This window comes from Rhipicephalus sanguineus, chromosome 11, assembly GCF_013339695.2.
Source record: "Rhipicephalus sanguineus isolate Rsan-2018 chromosome 11, BIME_Rsan_1.4, whole genome shotgun sequence".
NCBI lineage: Eukaryota > Metazoa > Arthropoda > Arachnida > Ixodida > Ixodidae > Rhipicephalus > Rhipicephalus sanguineus.
In genome coordinates this window covers 132,938,613-132,957,128 of record NC_051186.1, presented here as the reverse complement: position 1 = coordinate 132,957,128, position 18,516 = coordinate 132,938,613, and the positions used below count along the sequence as shown (strand labels likewise).

The following is an 18,516-nucleotide window of genomic DNA, read 5'->3' as shown; positions in this document are numbered from 1 at the left end:
ACTGGCTTTAGTTTTCCTGCCGCGGACTCATCGAACGACACCTTGGTGAACTTGAAGATGGGGAACTTGAACGCCGGGGGCTTGGCGATCGATAACGAGTAGGTGCTGGTGACCTTGGCTGGTGCTGAAAACTAGCCGTTGGGAATTGATGCCTCGACAGGTAATCTTGTATTTCAATGGGTCTTTCACCATTATGCGGGCATGGCGCATTTACAGAAAACCCACGCAGACCGACTCTTCGATATGGGCACATTCGGTAAAGATGTCCAGCTTCTCCGCAATGAAAACAGAGCGGCGTCCTGTCAGGTGTGCGCCACACGTCGCTTTTTCGTGGCCTCAGTTCTCCTTGAAAGGACGAGCCGTGCGAAGCCGATGGGTGGCCACTGGGGGCTGCGAACGAAGCATTGTGCACGGCGGGTTGGCGTAGAGCGTCCGCGTACATTGGTACACGACGTTCCTGCAGCGGTTGTTCGAGCCGGATAGGTTGCACCTCAGGTTCCGGTTGAAGAAGTGCGTGCCGAACTTCATCACGAATGATGGCGGCGAGGGTAGAAACTGTGGGCGTGACTTGTGGTTGCAGAAGCTTCTGAAGCTCTTCCTTTACAATGGATCGCACCAGTTCCCTCAGTGCTTCACTGTTGCTGCCTTGGCTCACCGAAAGGACGTCCACTGGTGCATTACTGGCATCACGGTTGTAGTGACGGGCACGCTGCTGTAGCGCCCTCTCTATGGTCGTGGCTTCAGCACGGAACTCGGCAACGGTGCGTGGGGGGTTGCGAATCAACCCTGCAAACAAGTCCTGCTTGACTCCACGCATCAGGTGGCGCAGTTTCTTCTCTTCCGTCATGTTCGCATCGGCGCGTTTGAAGAGCCGGGACATGTCTTCGATATACATGCTGACGCTCTCGTTAGTGCGCTGGTTCCTGGATTGGAGAGCGGTTTCTGCCTTCTCTCGGCGATCGGTGCTGGCATACGCAGCGAGCAAGTGTTGTCGAAAATCTTCCCATGTTGCTATCACTGCTTCGTGATTCTCAAACCATACCCTCGCTGCATCTTCCAACGCGAAGTACACGCGGCCCAGTTTCCTTGCCTCGTCCCAGCCGTTGAAATTTGCGACCCGCTCGAAGTGCTCCAACCAGTCTTCTACATCTTCGAACGCATCGCCGTGGAAGGGTTCAGGCATGCACGGTGGGGACACGATGAGTTCCGATGATGCCGCCGGGCTGGCCATCGCTCTGGAGTTGACGGCGAACGCTGCCTGTGTTGCCGGAGCAGTGGGGAGCGGTCCGAATTCAGGCGGGTCTCCTCGGAGGCGGCGGCTTGAACGCTGGTGTACTGGAGTCAGTTCGCCAGGTTCCAATCGTTGAGGATCAGGGCTCCGTTCTCTTGCGCCAAGGGGACTTCCAATCATACCCCGCACCTCCACCAGAATGTAACGTATTGCAAGAGGGGTCACACAAACACTGGTTTTATTATGGGCGAACTTGTGCCCAGAAAAGTAGGTGAAATAAATGAAAGAGTCCGCTAAAGCGTTCCACACAAGTGTCTCTTCCCGAACACACTTCTTCGTCGCCTCGCAGATCAGCCGCACTGTCTCGAGCCCGTGCACGAGGAGCGCCGCGGTGCCACAAGAAGCGCGCGCAGGCGTGAGACATTGTAGACGCTTACATAGCGGCTCGCTGATCCTCTTGTTGAAAAGCAGTCCTTGCGGCAATATATAAATTGGCATTGCATTTTGGATTTAACAAAGCCAGCACACTCCACATCTGCACGTCAGGAGTCCTGAGCAGCGAGGGACCCGCGCAGTTTCTGTACACACTAGTTTGATACCGCACTACATTGACTTAGTAATCAAAATGCCTGGCGAATGCTTTAATGCACGCAAGAGTTGCTGCTTCATGTCTGATGTGGGTTACTCTGCAACTTCTGTAGCAGAGGACATACCGCAGCATGACTGGCATGTGTTTCTTTTTCTATTTGAAAATAAAACAAGCTTTCCCAGTAGCCGTGTGGTCTGCATAGACCTCACGATCCTAGTTATCATGAGTTCCTTGGCAATCAAGAGCCTTGGCAATTAAAGATAACACGCAAATGTTGCGGCGGCGATGCTTGGTTAGGCGGACTTAAAAACGTTGTCACCGGCCCTTCATTCTTTGTATGCTAAAAGCACGTCAGTGGAAAGAGGAAAGGGTTTCCTTGGCACCTTGGAAAAGCTGTCGGAGCTTGAGGCCAGAAAGCTTGAAAACTCCTGCCCTAGAGAACCATGTTGTTGTAGCTGACTTGCGCAGTGTGTTTCACATGTGACTTGTAATCTCAAAGCGCTGCCTGGTTCACAGTTCTTAACAACGCGATGCCGTGTTTGGTGATTATGTCACTCTCTGTTGCATTCTCATCAAGCAACAGTCTCACTCATTTCTTGTTTCGTTTTTCCCCGTAACAGTGCTTTTCCTGCGGGGCGGAGATGGGGGCACACAAGAACAGGCATGGCTACCAGTTGATAGTGAGTTACTGCTGATTGAAAAATCTCTTTCAGCCTAATCTTGTGCGGGCTCGTGGTACCCACGTAGTATGGTGAACTACTCTCGTTCCTATATAAAACTAACACTGTGTGAATTTTGGCATAGTGTGTGCAGTTCTCCAAAAATTTAATTACCTATGAGATCAATTTCAAGCTTTTCCTTGAGTTAGGGGTTCTTCACTGTAACCTGTGCTTTTCAGTCTGCACCATTTGTAACGCAACTTCACATTGTGATCAACGACGATTGCTGTACATTTTGACATGGGGCCGTGCTCCTTTGGTAAGATGTTGGCTCCTGTTTTTTTTTTATGGAGCGCTTCTTTTTAGCATTTCATCTACGTTCATAAGCAGCCTGTGTACCCCCACAGTTAGCTTTCCGTCATTTTGAATTGACTGACTCGTGGAGAAAGAATTATTTGAGGAGAACTCGTCATGCTACGAGAGCATGCATGAGTGGTGCAACAAAGTCGTGGCAGGACGAAGAAATGCAGGTTGCATTGCAGGTGCATTGATGGTGCATCTGGCCAGTGTTCATATAGTTTCCCAGGTTTCATTTGCTAATGTCAATAAGCAGAAGTAACGTACATTTAGCTAACACTGAATATTGCCCTATTTACTTACCATACTGCAGTAATCCTTTGAACTGAGCTACCAGCAGTGATCCCAGAGCAGATCAAAGTGACGAGTTGGGCTTGCTGGTACATAATTCTGACAAACTGCAGCGCAAGAACCACACTGGACAGAATAAAAACGTCGACGACAAATGCTCATGGTTTTGTTCTGTTCAGTGTGTTTTTTGCGGTGCAGTTTGACAAGACTCCCAGAGAAGACGGCTGCCCACGAATTGCCACTGAATGGCTATGAAACGGCGAGCCTCGCCAAACGGCACACTGCCTGCCCTCGGTTTTCCTTTCTGGGAAAGCTGTTTCCCCTCCTGAGTAATTCTTGCCGTGTTCGTGGGCCCTTCTTGCTCCAAACTGTGATTGATGCCTGTTGCTCTACCAAGTGAAGCCCTGTTTCAAGGTGCACACCACTGTTTCAGGACTGTGGCAACTTCCCCATCTTCCAAGCTCCCTGCAACTGGAAGGCCAAGGAGGAACTGGTGCTTTTGGAGGCCATCGAGCAGTACGGCTTCGGCAACTGGTACGGCCACCTCTTTTCCTTGCGCCTTCTTCTTGTCAGGTCTTGTTGTACGAACGGGCTAGCCATGTGGCAGGGCTTCTGGTGATTTGCTCTTGTTGTATAAATGACCAGCATAGAATGTCAATTCTGACATCGTCGTACATTTAGGAGTACCCAATAAAATCTCTTGTTGTCTTGTTGTCTACTCACCATTGTCTGGTCCAAGTGATACCAGGCATCACTGAAAACAAAAAGGAGTTTCTATAAGTTCTTGGGAGCAGCATTGTAGAGAAAACGTTGCAGATGTGGAAGTGAATGTGAGTTCGCGTCTCTGGTAGCGCAGTACTTGTTGGGTCGGGCTATGCAGACAGTCGGCTTTATTCAACGGCTTTCTCAACATTGCATACACTTTGTTGACACATTCGTGTAACCTCCGAAATTGGTGGTGTGCCATTGTTTGCACAGCACGTGGTGCGGCATTGTAGCGGTACATGGTACAGCTTGCTCACGAGTTTATCTTCTTTGTTAAGAAGACACTGTGCTGGCCTTGCATAATGGACGTGTGTATTATTATTTTTCTTTCCTTGCAGGGAGGATGTCTCTCAGTGCCTGCCAGCTCGAAGCTGTGAAGGTATGATGTCGAGTTTTCAGAACTCTTTCTGCCGATTTTGGTAGGATTGGGTTAATTACGGTGCACAGTGATTGTGCATTCGTTGAAGCAAGGTACAGAGGTTAACAGTACAGTAAGTGAAGTTAAAGTTTTGCAGGCGTTTGGGGGGTGTTTAAATGACTGAAGTGTTGAAACGTCGAATAAACCAAGGAAGTGATAATCTTTTATGCCATCAGAAAAAGTTAGCCTTTGTTTGTATCTAGCGATGAAATCTGCGACTTGTTTTCATTTTCTAATAAACTGCATGTAAATCAAACTGGCAACACCTAAATCCACTTGTCCTAAGTGCCCGACTTTCAAGGCGCTGCTGGCAACCCTATACAAATGAAAATGCTGCTCTTCCTGCCTACAGCGATGGCATTTCGACAAGTATCAGACATTCTGGGGTGTCTTGAAATTTCAGTCGTTGGCATGCAAAATGTCTTCAAAGGCCAGTGGTGTGGTTACGGTCTCGGAATACTCAAGCACAACCAAATTTTCAGTGTCCAGGTATTGGCTGGTGACATCGTCGTACATTTAGGAGTACCCAATAAAATCTCTTGTTGTCTTGTTGTCTACTCACCGTTGTCTGTGCTCTTCTTTTGTCATTTTGATTTAGGACTGGTTTTTCTGGCCAGCAATTGGTTTCATACAGCAGGGTGGGGTGCAAGTTTCTAATGGGGTTTCAGCTGTGCCACAAGGGCGTGAAAGTGACCCTAAATAGTTAAATCTTAGTTTCCCTGATGACATTACTTTCCTAGCCGCTGCCTAAATTTAATATACTTTCGCATGAAGATGGTGTTGAAAACGAATAACCCCCAAGGTCATGACATGTGGTGAAAAAAACTTTGGGTAGGCTCAGTTTCCTTTATTTTCTGTATGGCTTCTAGCGCTCTAATGGGCACAGAAAGTGAAAAGAAGCCACTCAGGTGCAGTAACTACCAACAACTGTAGTCTAAAAATTTTTTCTGAAATATGCAAGCCCACATAGTCCATTAGTGAAGCCATTCTACGATTACTTGGAAAGGTGTTTGAGGGCTCCCTGAAAGTGCAGAAGTAGTGTCTTAAAGGGTCCCTGCAACACTTTTTGAGCGCGGTCAGAAAATGCTGCCGATCGATAGCTGCGGCTCATGGAATTGACTACTTAGTTCCAAAGTACGCTAGAAATTGCTTGCTCTTCTCTCGACAAATGATGCCATAGACTCAATTTAAACTCTGGGATATGGTCATTGGCTGATTTGAGCATCACGAGCTGCGTAGTTGCCACAGTGTAAGGTGCCGTGCTCCTTGGTGCTACAATTACACACCGTAGAATTAAACCAGAACACTCGTGATGGTGCTGAGAGTGTGTCTCGTGTCAAAAACAAAAAGTGCTCATGTGCGCTGATGTATGGATGTCGCTTCTTGCCCCTTTGTGATCCCCCCTCGTGTAGCCTGAAGCATGCGTCAAGTACCTGTAGCTCCACTCGACGGATTTGAAAAAATTTTGTGGCAGTCGATTCGTGAGGTAATAAACTTTGATAGTGAGGTCATTAGATATTACTTGGAAGTGTTGGAGGGCCCTTCTCGGTGTGTTGCATTATGCACTGAGTACTGGTGAGAGTAGCCATTTTGTGGCTTAATGAACTGTATCACACGTTAATATTATATGGTGTGGCAAATGGTGTTAACTTAATTCATGTGGCACCATGCAAGTGGAGTTGAAATTAAAGGCATTAGCAATCCAGTATCTCCTTTCTCTGCCTGTGTAGTGGGAGGTATTGCCCTTGTTGCGATCCGTGTTCACCATGTACGCCTTAATATTAGGCTTGTGCGAATATTCGAGCACTTCGAATATTCGAACGAATAATACAGTATTCGAATTCGCTTCGATTTGAATTTAAATTATTGATAATTTCGAAGTATTCGAAATGAACGAATAGGTATAGTATATTAGTCCGTTTGTAACCCCCTGTAAAGGTGGTTTTACTGCAGTGGAGCGGTGCTGTACCGTGAATACACCTTTCCAAGGAAAATCCGCACTGCCGTGAAGCCCCACTTCAAGGTTAAATGAACATATTACCCTCACATCGATTCATCATTTTTTAAGTCTAAAAACTTATTATACCGGCTTATACGCTCCAAGTGTAGTAAATTTTAAAATGTAACATATTTTACAGGTTATCAGTTGCATTCTACCGAAAGCCAAATCCTGCTACTATTCAAAGTTGCTTCCACTTCCTGTGAACCAAAGAGAATGACATTTGCACATGCCCTGTTACATTATTAAAAAAACTTTGTGCAGGTTGGTTGGGTCATGACAAATATGCTCGTTTTTCTTTATAATATGCGATATATACTATATTCGAATTTGATTCGAAATTATTCGACCAAAATCACTATTCGCTTTGAACCTAAAATTTAGTGTTCGCACAAGCCTGCTTAATATGTAACATTGTAAACGAAAAGTGACCATGATGTAGAAGTTGTGCGCACATCAAGGGGTAATCATCGAATGACTGAATCGGTACTGGTGTGCTCGTGGAAAGCATGAAAGTCTGCAACTGTTCTTTTCTAAACAGAAAATTGCAGACCAATTCTGCAAACTGCTGCATGGTGACTTGAGAGCTATCGTTTCTTTGATAACAGCACCCCAAAGAAAACTTGTCGACGTAGCTTAGCAGCTAAGGTATTGGGATGCTAAGCTCGTGAGTGTGGATTAGATTCCAAGCCATGGCAGCCGCGTTTTGGGGATGGGGGGGACAAAAAACACCCATGTGCTTAGCACGTTTTGAAGAACGGGTGGGGAAATTAATTTCGATTCCCCCACACTACATAATTGTATGGTGGTTTTGGAATCCCAGAAGGTATTTTGTTGTTTTAACCACCCAGAAAACATTAGGTAGAAATGAGGACATGGGGAACATAAGCACAGACTCAAGGTCTAGCTTTATTTTTAAAAACTTGAACTTATATTGATAACCCAAATATTGGCATGTTTGATTGTGCACTCGTAAGTTTATTGCACCTCGCCATTCAGTAACGACAGTGACACACAGGTTATCAGTGAAGAGCAAGGTGGGGTTGCAAAATATAACCTCAAGTTGTCTCAGTGATGGTGGCTCAGTGGCTAACAACATTGAGCTGCTAAGCAAGAGGTAGCAAGATCGAATGGGGTCAGAATGCAAAAATGGTTTGGCACTCCACATAGTTTTAGGTGCACGCTAAAGAACTGAGTGGTCAAAATTAATCCGGAGGTTATCACTACAGCATAGCTCTTGATCAGATTTGGCTTTTGGCACGTAAAACCCTACCGTAAAATGCTGAGCAAGTGACCCCCTCCCCTTTTCGGGAGATCTGAAATAAGCGCCAACGACCGAGCAAGCGTCCTCCCTCCCCTATGGCCACTTTTTCTTCAAGACAAGCATCACTTGTGTAAAAAGAACCACAATATTGAGTAACTTAGAAGAATAGGCTCTTGGGCGAGCTGGTAATTCATGATGAATGAAAACAGCGCGAAAAACCGTGGGATGAGACGAAGAAGGCTACAAAGAAAGAAGATATATAGGAAGCCCAAACCACATGTTCACCACGAACAGAACCGAAAACTTCAGATGTGTGCATCGAGGTACCTTATCTCTGCCTTATTTAACGCAAGGGAAGGCTTTGCCACACAGGATGTTCAGTTAGTATGCGCTTGTGCTGTAGCCTTCTTCGTCTCGCCGTACGATTTTTCGCGCTAGTTTCATTCATCAAGATGGAGTACACTGAATGCATATTTAATGTTATGAAATTCTGTTGTCATGTGGCCGGTCGTATAATGGTCAAACCAGTCGCTGCTTCAATGGTTTCACAGTGACGAGGGGGAATAAAAACAGTAAATAAATAAACCATTTCATTAGAAACATGGATGGGCATTAAATTTTTAGCGGCTCTCACGCCACCATATTGAATTTCAGTTCGGGACCGAGCATGCCCCCCCCCCCCCCCTTCGAGTCTAGTCGGATTATCTTCAGTGTAAGGGGGGGGGACGCTTGCTCGGCATTTTACGGTACACCTCCCTCTGTTTATCTTAAAGGGACCCTGCAACACTTTTTCAAGTAGTCATCGAATGGCTTCAGTAAATTAGTTTGTTGCCTAACGAATCGACTGCTACAAAAATTTTTATGATCCGCCAAGTACGAGCGGAGTTGCAGGGATTTGCCGCACACTTTAAGTGCATTCTCTCTCCTTTCATACCAGCCAGTGCGACGAAAGCTACGCGGGGGAGGGGGGGGGGAATGACAAAGGGGCAAGAATTTGCGTCCATTCGTCAGTGCACGCCATGATTTTGAGCACTTTATTTTCTCTTCGAACGCACGGCTTGCTTTCAGTGTGGTGGCAGCGCGCGCCAGCTGCGGTAACTGTGCAGCTCGTGACACTCAAATCTGCCAATGGCCGTGGACTTTGGGTTCATGGCGCAGTCATTTGTCTAGAGAAGAGGGAGCGATTTCTAGCTGATCTTGAGAAATAGTTGAAAATTCCAGGCCACGTGCTGCGCTATAAGGCTTTTCTCACGTGTTCTCGGTAGCATAGGTCGGCAAACTCACTCGTGAGTCGACTCGCTGAGACTCGCTCGGACTCGGATCAGGCCGTGAGTCCGGATGAGTAATATTTTAGCAAGTTTGAATCCGAGTGAGTCCAACTGAAAAAAAAGTTTAGTGAGTCCGAGTACAAGTGAGTTCGGTTGAAGAAAATATTGGTGAGTCTGAGTCTCGGTGCACTCCACCTTTTATTGTCTACCTGTGGTCCTGTCTACTCATCTTCAGCATTACTGTCAGCCCTATATCGACTTACATTTATACTTAGGTCTATTCATGCATGTCTCAAAGCACAAGCGTTCATGTGCCACCTCAATATTCATTGATTAGAGGCGTGAGTTGGAGTAGGGGGGGAGGGGGTGCCATGACCTTCCCCAGCAAACTCTTTCACAGGAAGTTCTTGATAAAAATATCTCGTGCGAGTTGTGTATTTCATAAAAATGACCTTACTGTATTGAAACCACTGAAAGCTCGTACTTGAAGGTACAAGATCAAGAGGCGTATCATACAGCACCAATCATGTGAGAATTTGGCTTTAAAGCAAACTCTTTCACAGGAAGTTCTTGATAAAAATATCTCGTGCGAGTTGTGTATTTCATAAAAATGACCTTACTGTATTGAAACCACTGAAAGCTCGTACTTGAAGGTACAAGATCAAGAGGCGTATCATACAGCACCAATCATGTGAGAATTTGGCTTTAAAGAGCATTGACACCAAGATTGAAAAACCTAATTTCATGCGAACTGAGTGAGTCGACTCACTCAGGCTCAGGTCAAGCCGTGAGTCTGAGTGAATCTGGCTGAGTAATATGTTGGTCAGTTTGAGCCTGAGCGAGTCCGGTTGAGAAAAAAGTTTAGTAAGTCCGAGTGAGTCTGGTTGAGGAAAATTTTGGGTCGTGTGAGCTCGAGTGAGTTTGAGTGAGCTTCAGTTTTTTTGCCAACCTATGCCTCGACTACCGATTGGCAGCATTTTCTTGCCATGCTGAAAAAGGGTTGCAGGGCCTCTTTAAGTGATGGCCTACGTCGTCTCATCTGTTTGTCCTTTTTCTTGGCAGAGGTGCAGGAGCACTACAACAACCATTACATTGAGGGCAACATTGGGAGAGGTGAGTTTTGTGCCTCCGTGGCATTTCTGCTGCCTGCAGGAGCTCTTCCCTCAGTGTGACCCTGCTTTTAGACGTGTTATTACGAGTGTAGTTCATAGCGTGTTGCGAACTTGTCAAGAAGCTTTTGTACTCGGGAAGTGACCTGTGGTGCCCGCTGCTTGACAGAAACTCAGTCACAGTAATAAAACTAATATTGAGATACTTTTTTTTTTGCATATTATGCTGCAAGAAAGCATGTTGCCTAGCAGTGTAGTAGTAGTGGCATCAAGGTACGTGTCTATGACCCGTATTCACAAACCACCCTTATCCTTATCTTTGCCCTCCTTACCTTTTCGACAACAAACCTTATGCCTCAATTCAGCCTTTCCCTAACCTTACCGCCGTGATAAAGTGGCGTTCGATAAGGTAACCCGGCAGGTACCTTAAGGCGCCACTTAGGTGGTGCACTATGGCTGATTACGCGAGAAGCTTTTGAAAGTCATCAAAGAAAAGGTGATGTATGCAATTGGCGCCCATATGTACAATTAACGCTGCGAGTGCTTGGGAACCATCAAAATACCATGGAAGAGTTCACCGACGGTGTGAGCAGATTTCACTTCTCGAAGTGAGCACTTCGTGTCCCCGAGCTTGCCGCTGGAGACGAGCCCCCTCTACGTCGATTTTCCCGTGCCACAGCTCTTTGAGCTGCTGGTGGCGCTCTGTTTCTACAGCACAGGCACTTTTAAAACTGTCAATGGTGACTTGGTGGACATACCCTAGACGACACTGCCTCGCATTATTAAACGTGTGAAAAAATCAGTCGGGGCATGGCGCAGAAGCTGACGTGTTTCACTACAGGATGGGATATTTTTTACGCATTTTTGCACTCGTGTAGCCGCTGTTCGGTGCGCAGCCACACGTCGCTCTTGCTGCTTTGAGCTGCTCCCACTTTCTCGTGTTGTCCTTCACTAACACCACGTGCGACACTTTCAAGTCCACGAGCAGCGCTGGATCTTCAGTAAAATTCAATTTTCGCCTTTCTGTCGCACTCAATAACAAGCGTATGTATGACCCATGCAAACAGCCACACAAGCAGGCGGACGGACAAAAAACGCTCGCAACTGCACGCGCCTGTCGGTGCCCTCGTAGAAATCAGCCCTTCGTGGACTGGCGCGTCTACACAAGCCGCTGGTTGCTATGACAACGGTAAACCGTTAACAAAGAAAAGGAGCAAACGACGCGGCCAGACTAGGCGCATTATTACCGAAACTTGCACGGGTATGCATTCCTGAATTTTTTTTTTATTGCGATAGCAATTATATGGACAGTCTCGGCTGATTTTTGCCGTCGCCGCCGTCATGCTGCGTATATGTATAAGTACCGTATTTATTCGAATATAGGTCGACCTTTTTTTTCCCAAAAATGTTGCCCATAATCAGCTATCGACCTATATTCGTGACCAAAGAATCTCGACCTATATTCGCGATCAAAGCGACCAAAAGCACCGCACCTATGCCGTTCAACTGCCGCGCCTGCTGTTCTTCAAGCAGTTCCTGCTACATACGCACATTATATACCATAAAATCTGGTATAAAAACCGTACCCGTTCGCCTTTTCCGACTAAGTAACTAAGAAAAAAAAAGTTATTTGTGCAATAGCTGCACACCGCCTTTTCAAAGCCCCCGCGAAATGCAGCCGCTCCGCCATGTTTGCGCTGGAACCCGTGATTTCCCTAGGTAGGCCGTGAAGTCCCTAGCCCCCTAGCCGTGCTGCCTGCCGACGCGCAGCCGCACTGGCACTGGCCTAAGGCCTCACTCTTTGTTTGTTGTTTGATCTGACGTGACGGTTCGCATTTGCACGTCGGTAGCGCTACACAGCTGACTTCAAGCGTCAAGTGATACTTTTTGCCGAGAATTCCAGCAATTGTGCCGGTCAGCGTGAGTTCGACGTAAAAGTTGATTAGGGGTTGGCGGAAGCAGCGGGACCGACTGTTCGCGTGCAATGGATGGCGTCGTGCTTTTCGCGGCCCAGCAACTGGCAGGCATGACGCTCTTGAAAAAGAACTGAGGCTCCGGGCGTCAAGGAGGCCCTGCAGAAGGCCAACAGACCTGGTCGTCATACCGCTAGGTATGACGTCCCGGCTACATTAAGGACCGGGTGGCGAAGAGTTACAAAGAGTGGCTTGAAGGAGAATGCTGCAATGACACCGACGGGACGCCGCGAGAAGGGCTTCCCTCAATGAAGTTGCGACGTGGGTGAAGGACGCGCGGAAAGACTTGCCAGCGGAAATTATCGTGACTGGCTTTAAAAAGTGCTGCATTTCCAACGCAATCGATGGCAGCGAAGTCGACGTCATTTGGGATGCTGAGGATGCCTGCGAAGAATCCGACAACCTTCCTTGCACATCTGACGAACATGACACTCCCGGCAGCGACTAGGGCGCTAAGTTAATTGTAAATAAAGGTGTGCTATGTTTCAATTTTCCTGTTTCTAAAAAAAACATGGGTCGACCTATTTTCGAATATTTTTTTTTTATTTCTCGTAGAGTGCTATAAGTAGGGGTCGACCTAAATTCGTGCCCGACCTATTTTCGCATAAATACGGTATGTATATATACATCAATATCCCAAAGAAAAATCAGAAAAATGCTTCCGAAGCGCGGAATCGAACCAGCGACCTCTGAATTCGCAGCGCGGTGTGCTAAGCACTACTCCATAAAGCGTACATCCCTCAGGTAGCTAACGGCGAGCGTTATATACACACCCTTTACCGTTTGCAGTCCTCCGAGACGGAGGCGCTTTTAAGCGTTTCTTCATTACCAGCGAGATGGCGCTAGGAGCGCGACGGGCACACTTAAAGGCGTCGGCCAGCTCTCTCGCTGCTTCTTATATTTGCGCATGGAGAACCTTGCCCTTCCGCTGTCTGCTCGCGCGGTTTTCTCATGGTGAGGGGAAGAGGAATGTTTCAAGCTTTCACCGTGATGTCCGCGCTCATGTTACGGAGCGTACGAAAGTCACTCGAGCTGAAGGGACGCCGCTAAACGAACAAACAAGATGAGCGCGAACTATCAAGTGTCACAGCTCGACACCTGAAGCGCGCTAGTTTTCTTCGCTGCTTCGGCCGCCTTTGCAACAGGAGCGCTGTTGAAACTGAGAGTATCCACTGGCGAGCCTCACTTCGTATAGCATTAATTTCTTGCTATCGCATTCATTGCTTCGCCCTTGCGGCGAAACTGTGACTTTTTTATTGCATTGAGCAGCGTACAGCTTTTTTTTCTTGCTAATAAACCAACAATGAGCCAGTAAAAGTTCGTAGCCTCGCTCCCATGCTTGTTCCTTATGATGACAAGGCCACTTTTCGTTAGACTTCCTTAAAACCGAATAAGGCAAGTTTATGAAACGCATTGTGACCTTTTCTTATCTTTACACTTTTCCATTCCTTACGAAAGGCTGCCTTATAGGTTTCAGATAAGGTTGGTTTGTGACTACGGGCCTCTAAGGCATCAACCAATAATAGTTCGTACAATGTTGTTTGGGGGGTTTTGTATGCCGAAATTTCACGCGAGGGTCAACGAAAATTAGAGGATGAAACGCTGCCAAGATGTACACTTTTCTAAACGGGTCACCACCGAGGGTCCATTGTGTATCCGCTGTCCAGGCAAGTTCATATTATCCAGTGATGGCAGACATTATGATTCAAGCAACTGAAATTTGGGTTCTTATGTCAAAGTAGTCGCCAGGCTGGACCTTCGGTAGGGATCAACTGTTCGTACCTGTTTTGTCGTCAAAAGTTGCATTTACATCAAATGTTGTTACAAGCGACATAATTTGTTTCTCCTCTCTAGCCACATGGTCCACAGAGGTGTCGACGCAAATCAAGGATCACACAGTGCCTGAGGGAGGTGAGTGGATGGCATGGATTGTTCAGATAAACCCCGGCGGGTGCAAAATGGGCTCCTCTGATTTCTCTGGAAACAGCAAAATTAATCACTTCTACCTACCAAGGGCTCAATTAACAAGACTGTAGATCATTTGTTTGATTCTCGAGAGACTGCATTTGAGTTATCTGCTGTTCAGTGCGATGCAGCTCCTCCATTTTTCTTTCCTTCGCCTCTGGCGCCAGTGTCGAGAGGCCTTTGAATCTGAAAAAAAGGTGCACGTTAGATTTGCGTAAATGCAGTACGCTATAGTTGAACAGCGGCACGGTTGCCACTGCATTCTTAGGCTGCCACAGACTGCTGCACTCTCCGCTGCGCTTCGGCTCAGACTGCTGCTCGTTGTCCCTTAGGTCCACTGTCTCCGAGTCTAAGCACTCCGGTGGCCACGGTGGACATCACGTCTACCGAGCAGCAGGAGCTTGGCTACATGCCCTGTCGGGACGACTACGAGAGGGTGAGTGGTTGGTCCATTGAAACGTTGACCTTATCGATTAAGTCAGTGGTTCTCACTCATGGACGTTTCGGGGACCCCTTGTGGACTGGTCGAAGTGATCAGGGACCCCTTACAGTGAGAGAAAAGGGGGGGAAGGGGTTTCGATTTCAACAGTTTGTCACTAAGTTGTGCGGCCTGCATCCACAGTCAACCTGTTTGTAGCTACGTTTGCTCTTCAAATATGCAAGTCCAGAAGAAGCATGCCCGCGTGCATATGTCGTAAAAAACTGCAACAAAATCTTTCCAGCCATCTCATGGAGAGGAGAAACATAAGTCAACTCCGTCGCAATGCAAAAACGTTATGCGGCGATGCATACCAAAATCGGAAGGAATCGCTGTCACGGGACATAGTGGGCCGCCAAAAAATGCATCTTGTTTTCGTGGTTTTTTTCGAGGACGGGTTTCGCGGACCCCCACAAATGGCTTCATGGACCCCCGAGGGTCCGCGGACCCCCATTTGAGAACCACTGGATTAAGTATCACCCGAGTCTAGTGTGACAAGAGTTCAGATAGCTGCCACATGTCACACTAGAGTTCGAAAATTGGGACCCAAGAGCCTCGCAGAACCGTGGAATCGGCAGCCTGCAAGTGCGTATGCGCAGAACCCAACCCAGCTAGCCTTTCGGTCTTGGGTTAAACCAAGACCCCAAAATTTAGAAATAGCTTAGGTCGTCAGGCTGCCTCAGGTCAGGAATGCAAAGCATTATCTCCTGTTGCAACTTACAGCGATGTAACCATGGTACACTAGAGTAATGATCCTGATTTCAGACATTAGCGTGTAGGTACCGCGTTCGGTCTTGGGTTAAACCAAGACCCCAAAATTTAGAAATAGCTTAGGTCGTCAGGCTGCCTCAGGTCAGGAATGCAAAGCATTATCTCCTGTTGCAACTTACAGCGATGTAACCATGGTACACTAGAGTAATGATCCTGATTTCAGACATTAGCGTGTAGGTACGGCGTTCGGTCTTGGGTTAAACCAAGACCCCAAAATTTCGAAATAGCTTAGGTCGTCAGGCTGCCTCAGGTCAGGAATGCAAAGCATTATCTCCTGTTGCAACTTACAGCGATGTAACCGTGGTACACTAGAGTAATGATCCTGATTTCAGACATTAGCGTGTAGGTACAGCGTTTTTCATGAATGTGTTGACAAATCATGTTGCCTAAGAAAGGACAAGGTGCCATTTGACCTAGCTCTATGTTTCAGCAGCAGTCTTAAATCTTGGTTCACTGTGAATGGCATAGTCCAACTGAAACAAGGGTATACACCAAATGGTTACTTCGTAGCACGCTGTGAGAAAGCATTGGCCGAGCTTCCGTGTTCATATACATAGAGGCCTACTCCTTGAAGCATGAAAGTAGCAAAACAAGAACCTCAGCTGTCTGGTTTTTTAACCTCATGTACAGCGTTACATTGCAGGCATTTAGTAGGACATCTTTGATCATTGCTCGTAATGCTGCATGTAACATTCGTGATCGTTGTAGCCGACGTTTTGACAATCGGACTTGCCTTCAGCGACACTCCGTGTTCACGAATTTTTTATCTCCAAGTTTTCATCTTCCCCTGAACTTCTTTTTCTTAGACTGAGGTTGTGTTTTTTATCCAACACGCTTTCTCTGGCGCCTTACAAATACTCGTCGCTTTGTTGTGTTAAAACTGTGGCACCAACTTTACCTCCTTGGCTTTGCACTTTGCAGGAGTACGACAACGAGGCCGAGTCCCTGATCAGCCAGCTGTCGATGGGCGGCCCAGACGAGGACGACCTCGAGGTTGCCCTGAAGCTGGCTCAGGTGGACATGTACTCGAGGCGGCTACGGGAGCGGATGCGTCGCAAGGGCCTGGCACGGGACTACCGCCTGCTCGAGCAGTTTTGCCACATGGGCCGGCCGGCCTCCAAGGCCAGCCCGGTGTCGCGCAGCAAGAAGCCTGCCCGTGAGGCCGACAAGTGAGTACAGTATAACCTCATTGCAACAGACCTTCATAGTGAAGAGGATTTTGGTCTGTTGTAAAGGGAGTATGCAAGTACTGTTACAACAGACTTTTATGTAAACGCGGAATGGGTCTGTTATAACCGGAGAGAATTACGAGTCACAAACATGGTCTTATTTTTAACGGGGGACCAAAAAAAAATGCAATTTTTGGAAAATCGCATTTTCAGTTTCTGTAGCCCATTTTCTACCTGATTCCAAAATACCTTCACTGAAAGCTGCGTAGAAGTGCTATAAAATTTTATTTTGCGTCTGCCGACTTTTCGAAAATTGCGGAAATAGCAAAAACAAAAAACAAAACAGCGTGTTTGAAAATTATAGCTTGGCAATGGCACAACCGGTCGCCACCATTTTGGACTTGTCGTAAAGAGCATTTCTCCGTGTTCAAGTTCTATGTTTCAGCTAGCTTCTCCAATCAGTAACAAGCGTACAAAAAGCAAATGCTTGAAATTCAATTCAAGGCCTCTGATTGGCTGCTTCTGCTGTGATGCTCGCTTCGGGATCGTCGTCTCCTGCTTGTGCGTCGCGAGGTTGTAGGTGTCGAAAATTGCGTTACTTAGTGACACGTTCGCACTCGTTCTGTGTTCACGGGTCGATGATAATTTAGAACGCTTTAGTTTGGCAGCTGCAAGTGGAAGCCCAGTCATCAGATTACAATAGCGTGCCGCACTCGTCGTGAACATCGCAGACGTGCGACTGTCATAGCGTTGACTCGTTGGACCCGCCGTTAGAGGTTCTTCTTATCAGCACTTCGGAGCTTATGACGAAGACAACTGCGGGACAACTTTTTCTACTCGCAATCGAGCATGACGTACTTTGAAACATAGGGCACCATGGCCACGCACATCGCAACCGAGCTTTCTACTCGATGTCGTGGCTGGGCCTAACTGCACTCACGGTGCCGATGTACGAGACAAATCCGAACTTTGCGGGCAAGAACATTGCGCAAGCGGACATGCGGAAACGAAGCCGCAATGTCCTTCGTCGCAGGCAACAAATCGCATCGCCCACTGGCTCCTCAGAATTGCGGATAGGCATTTTGTGCATCGGCCGCAGACTCCCCCGGCCACGCTCACCGCGCAGCGACTGCTCGAAGAAGCAGTGGCAGCGGCTAGCAATTTCGCGCGTCAGCGTCCCAAAACGCAACACCAAGCACGCTGCGCGCCGATTTTTTGTCGCTGCAGCTAGGCATATAGCTCTTCATTGACAGACCGGAGATCGGTGGCCTTCGTTCTTAAATCGGTACGTCGATATCCGCGGCGCGCTTTTCCCATCCCGAAAGTATGCTAAGCGATGTTTGAAGTCGGAAGTTATTGAGTTTGGTATGTCCGTAGAAGAAAAGTCCGCTCTAAAGGAGACCTGACCACCTTGCTGGCCTGACATTTTAGTCAATTATATCCAAATGTCCGTTGTACCAGAATCCGTTGTAAACGAAGCTCAATCAATGGAACAAATACGGAGGTCGGCATAACGCCGCAAATTGGTATGTAATATCCGAATGTGTTGTACAGTGAAATCTCGGTATAACGAACTTCAGGGGACCGCGAAAAAATATTCATTATTCTGAAAGGTTGTTATAGTGAAAGCCCAAAAATTTACCATAATAGAATTTCAGTAACGCAAACGTCCTACCTTTGCAACGGTACATCCTTGAACTCGTTTCTCACAACAATGCACACGTGAACGTCAGACAAGGCACGTTTATTTGAAATAGTCCGTGATCGTTTTTTGACGGGTGCAGCACAAACTCTGCGTCACGAACGATTCTAGACCGTCCGCATTTTTATGCGCCGCTTCGGTCGCTGTTCCGCTTTTTTCTATGAATATGCGGAGTTTCCTCAAGTAGCCCAACGCATCTGTGGCCGACACGGACTCGTCGCGATCTTCGGGTGCTACCGTGACATCGTCGTCCATGTCATCGCTGCAATCCTTTAAAGCCCAACCAGGCCCGACTGCATGCACGCGAGTTTTGAGCAACGGCCGACAGGATTTGCTGTCGCGGAGGGACATCCATCGCCGTCGCTTGTCGCAGGGGTGCAATCGCGAAACGATGCTATTTCCGATTCTACACGGCTGGCTGATAACGCGGACGGACCATCGTTCTGACCACTGGCCAAGCGCGAAAAGCACGAAAGGCATTGGAATCTGAAATAGAATCGTTCCGCGA

At 47.4% G+C, this 18,516-nt stretch overlaps 1 protein-coding gene across 2 annotated transcripts in view; it reads left to right on the top strand.

Annotated features, from left to right (window-relative positions):
- LOC119374532 (transcriptional adapter 2-beta) overlaps positions 1 to 18,516 on the top strand; it is a 47,247-nt gene that overhangs the window by 7,342 nt on the left and 21,389 nt on the right. For both annotated transcript variants that reach the window (XR_005180208.2, XM_037644667.1), the window contains exons 3-9: positions 2,441 to 2,500; positions 3,561 to 3,661; positions 4,231 to 4,271; positions 9,904 to 9,954; positions 13,778 to 13,834; positions 14,221 to 14,324; positions 16,059 to 16,306. Coding sequence is in view for 1 of the 2 variants with exons in the window: in XM_037644667.1 (XP_037500595.1) it covers positions 2,441 to 2,500; positions 3,561 to 3,661; positions 4,231 to 4,271; positions 9,904 to 9,954; positions 13,778 to 13,834; positions 14,221 to 14,324; positions 16,059 to 16,306 (662 nt within the window). In the remaining variant the exon portion in view is untranslated. The remainder of the gene's footprint in view (positions 1 to 2,440; positions 2,501 to 3,560; positions 3,662 to 4,230; positions 4,272 to 9,903; positions 9,955 to 13,777; positions 13,835 to 14,220; positions 14,325 to 16,058; positions 16,307 to 18,516) is intronic.